This window comes from Cebus imitator, unplaced genomic scaffold (genome assembly GCF_001604975.1).
Source record: "Cebus imitator isolate Cc_AM_T3 unplaced genomic scaffold, Cebus_imitator-1.0 Scaffold74, whole genome shotgun sequence".
Lineage (NCBI taxonomy): Eukaryota > Metazoa > Chordata > Mammalia > Primates > Cebidae > Cebus > Cebus imitator.
In genome coordinates, this window is record NW_016107389.1 from 6,118,079 (window position 1) to 6,122,041 (window position 3,963).

General features: G+C 39.1%; 1 protein-coding gene across 7 annotated transcripts in view; it reads right to left on the reverse strand.

The window, feature by feature from the left end:
* Positions 1-3,963, reverse strand: part of SLTM (SAFB like transcription modulator) — a 56,599-nt gene that overhangs the window by 37,138 nt on the left and 15,498 nt on the right. For all 7 annotated transcript variants that reach the window (XM_037739745.1, XM_037739743.1, XM_037739744.1 and 4 more), the window contains exon 3: positions 368-432. In XM_037739745.1, the coding sequence (XP_037595673.1) occupies positions 368-432 (65 nt within the window). The remainder of the gene's footprint in view (positions 1-367; positions 433-3,963) is intronic.

Below are 3,963 nucleotides of genomic sequence, written 5' to 3' on the forward strand. Positions count from 1 at the left end.
CACAAAAACTAAATGCAATGAGCAGATAGAAAAAAATTATCAATATCCTTCCCTGTGGTATTTTGTCCAGGAGCTAACACATATATCTATTGTCTTGTAGCTATATCCCTGACCAGCTTTCTACCTAAAGGCCTGGTAAAACAGATTATTATTTTTAGTTTTTTACATCTCATTTAACTAAAAAGTTGTTTACTCTATTTTTCAATTATGAGAGTTAATGAGATTGATAATATTACATATTGTCAATATTATGTAAGTCTCTAACCTACATACTTCAATGACCACTGTTCAATAAAACACACAAAATTCATAATGCAAAATACTAGGCTTAAAAGAAACATCTTATCCTGAGTAATTAACACTTTACCTTGATAAAAGCATCATCTTCCACAGAAGCATCTCCACTCAACTCATCTGCTTCTTGTTTTTTACCTGCGGAAGAAGGAAAATGGGCTAACAACTGGTATTTTAGTACTTTAAGAACAAAAATATTCAGTGTTTACCCTGCAATAGCACTCTTCACTCCCAAATCATCTGACAAAGCTAATGCCAACTGCTTATAAACCACCTGGTCAGAGCTGTCCCAAACATAAAAAGCTTTACTATGTCATGCTGTCTCAATGAAATACACTGTGCACATAATCCTACATATGAACCCATCAGCTTAACTGACTTGACATATATGATGCATTTTTCTTTACGCCACTTGAATTTTCTATCTTCAGTTATCTCAGAAGTTGTGGTGCCTTTCAATGGCATTCAACTAACTATATATGTAGCCAGACATCTGATAGCTAAGTATGAGATCAGTAACTCCTACAAAGCCTTTCCTGTATTCTTCTCTTCAACAAGCATTCTCTGAAATAAAAATTCTCACACTTTAATTTTCATCTTACAATCCATCAGGTGATTGATTACATACAGCTCTGTACTGTCTCTAGTACACCCTGCCTCTTCATAGAGAAGAAACTCCTTAAATAAGGCGACTGCTTTTATGCTAATTATTTATTTATCCAAAAGCCTAAAAATAAATAGTGCTGGCCACTTAACATAGTAACTGATTTAAGGCATGTAGAAATTACTGCAGTGAAAACTGTTAATAGCTTTCAGACAAACTACAGACCTTCTCTGCCCAACCCTCATCTTCAAAACTTTGCAAACTTGTAGTTAGAATTTTCTTTTTAAGAATATCTATTATTTATTTTTGAGACAGAGTCACACTCTTGCCCAGGCTGGAGTGCAGTGGCGCAATCTCGGCTCACTGTAACCTCCCAGACCTAGGTTCAAGCGACTCTCCTACCTCAGCCACCCGAGTTGCTGGAAGCACAGGTACGAGCCATCACACCTGGCTAATTTTTGTATTTTTAGTAGAGACAGATGGGGTTTCACCATGTTGGCAAGGCTGGTTTTGAACTCCTGGCCTAAGTTATCTGCCCACCTCAGCCTCCCAAAGTGCTAGGATTATAGGCATTGAGCCACCACACTTGGCTGGTAGTTGGAACTTTAAAAACGTTTTCCATGTTTAAAAAAAAAAAAAAAAAGTTTTCCAGAGGCAATGCAAAAAGTTTATTATGTTTTCAGGCTCGTCCACAAAATCCTACTTAGAAATCCATAATGTACTAGAAATGTAAAAAACACATCTGCTGCAACATTACTGTGAAAAATTTTTTTTTTCCATTTCTTTTGAAACCTTAATGGATGTTCTTTCCTAAGGCCAATGAATGAACTTTTCCCTTAGCCTATAATTAGCACAGACAGTGCTACTCCCTATTTCAAGCTTCAGTAATCAGAGTAGAGGTTCAGCTATAGATAATTACTTAACAAGTTAGGATACCTGCATTTCCCTAGTCTCCTCAGTAGCTCCTATCCATCATCTACTCCCAATTCTAAGTCATTTCCACAAATGAGTGATAAAAGGGGATATGGTATGCTAGTCCTTCCAAGTATGCAAAAAACAAGATTAGGAATGGGGATTTTTCTTTTACTCAAGTAGTAGCTGAAGGCTTCTGAAAATCAAATAAGAAACAAAGTGTGGCAATTCATGGTGTGCTAACCTCCTATTTACAATGTTGATGTCTGCATTTTTCGGAAAATGCAACTTTTTGGTTTACTATTCCCTTTGTTAAAGCTTTGCATCTAATTTTACAATTACTGTCATCATTCTCTTTATCACCAAACTTAATTTGTATGTGAGAATTTCATACAACAATCAGCCTGTCGGATTATATTGCCCTAAAGTCTAATATTAGAATTATTAAAAGGGCAATCACTAAGAAAGCCTGTTCATCTGAAAGTATTAATCTATTTAAGAAAGAAAGAAAAAAAGATGTTCTTTTCCTGAAAAGGAAAACTACTGAACAAGAAAGAGCTAAGGTAATTAAATTATTCTATTAAATTTGAGAAAGTTCCATAACACAAAAACCTTAAAAAGGCTACTTTCTGGGAGAAATAAGTTTTTTAAATATCAAATCCAGCAGGAAGCAGTGGCTAATGCCTGTAATCCCAACACTTTGGGAGGCTGAGGTATGAGAATTGCTTGAGCCCGTAAGTTAAGACCAGCCCAGGCAACATAGTGAGATCTCTACCTCTTCAAACAAAATTGTTTAAACATAGCTGGGTGTGGTAGTGTATGCTGGTAGTCCCAGCTATTTAGGAGGCTGAGGTGGAAGGACTGCTCGAACCCAGGAGGGCAAAGCTGCAGTGAGCTGTAATTATACCAACCACTGCACTCCAGCCCGGGCAACAGAGGTGGACCCTGTCTCAGAAGCAAAATAAACCACAACATCAATCCTTTCCCATACCCCCCCCACCAAATAGCCAATTGGGCATAACTTTTGGGGAAACTCCTTTCGATCATTCACAAACGCTATTTATTCCTTATAATTACAAACTGCTTTACAATTTGCAAAGCATCTAAAAAAATTTCAGTTGATTTGTCCAAGCACCCTATGATGGTACATGGATCCGTTATCACAATTTTACAAAAGACAAAATGAACCTGACAGGTTAAATAGCTTGCCTAAAACTTGAAAACAGTGCTGTCAGAACTGAAAGCCAGGACTTTTCCCGATCAATCTTGAATTCCTGCCACTACATCTTACTATGACCGATGTAAAACACATTATTCTAATAAGGAGTGAAATAATTCAATTTATCTTTGAGGCCAGGCACAGTGGCTCACATCTGTGAACCCGACACTTTGGGAAGCCAGGAAGGGCAGATCACTTGAAGCCCCAAGTTTGAGACCAGCCTGGCCCACTAGCAAAACGCCATCTCTACTAAAAAATAAAAAATAAAAAAAAGTAGCTGGGCATGGTGATGCATGCCTGTAATCCCAGCTACTGGGGAAGCTCAGGCACTGGGTTCAATCACTTGAACCCAGGTGGGAAAGATTGCAGTAAGCTGGGATCATGCCATTGCAATCATGCCTGGGAGACAGAGGGACACTCTTGTCTTGAAAGTAAAATAAATAAATAAGGCTAGGCATGGTGGCTCACCTGAGGCCAGGAGTTCAAGACCAGCCTGGCCAACATGATGAAACCCCATCTCTACTAAAAATACAAAAATTAGCCAGGCATGGTAATCCCAGCTAACCAGGAGGTTGAGGCGGGAGAATCACCTGAACCCCCGAGGTGGAAGTTACAGAGTTACAGTGAGCCAAAACTGCAACACTGTACTCCAGCCTTGGCAATAGAATGAGACTCCGTCTCTAAATAAACAAATAAAAATAAAATTTTTTGGCCAAGCCCTGTGGGTCACATCTGTAATCCCAGCACTTTGGGAGGCCGAGGTGGGCAAATCACGTGAGGTCAGGAGTTTGAGATGAGCCTGGCCAATATGGTGAAACCCCATCTCTACTAAAAATACAAAAATTAGCCAGGAGCATTGGTGGGCACCTGTAATCCCAGCTACTCCGGAGGCTGAGGTTGCAGTGAGCCGAGATTGCACCACTGCACTCCAGCC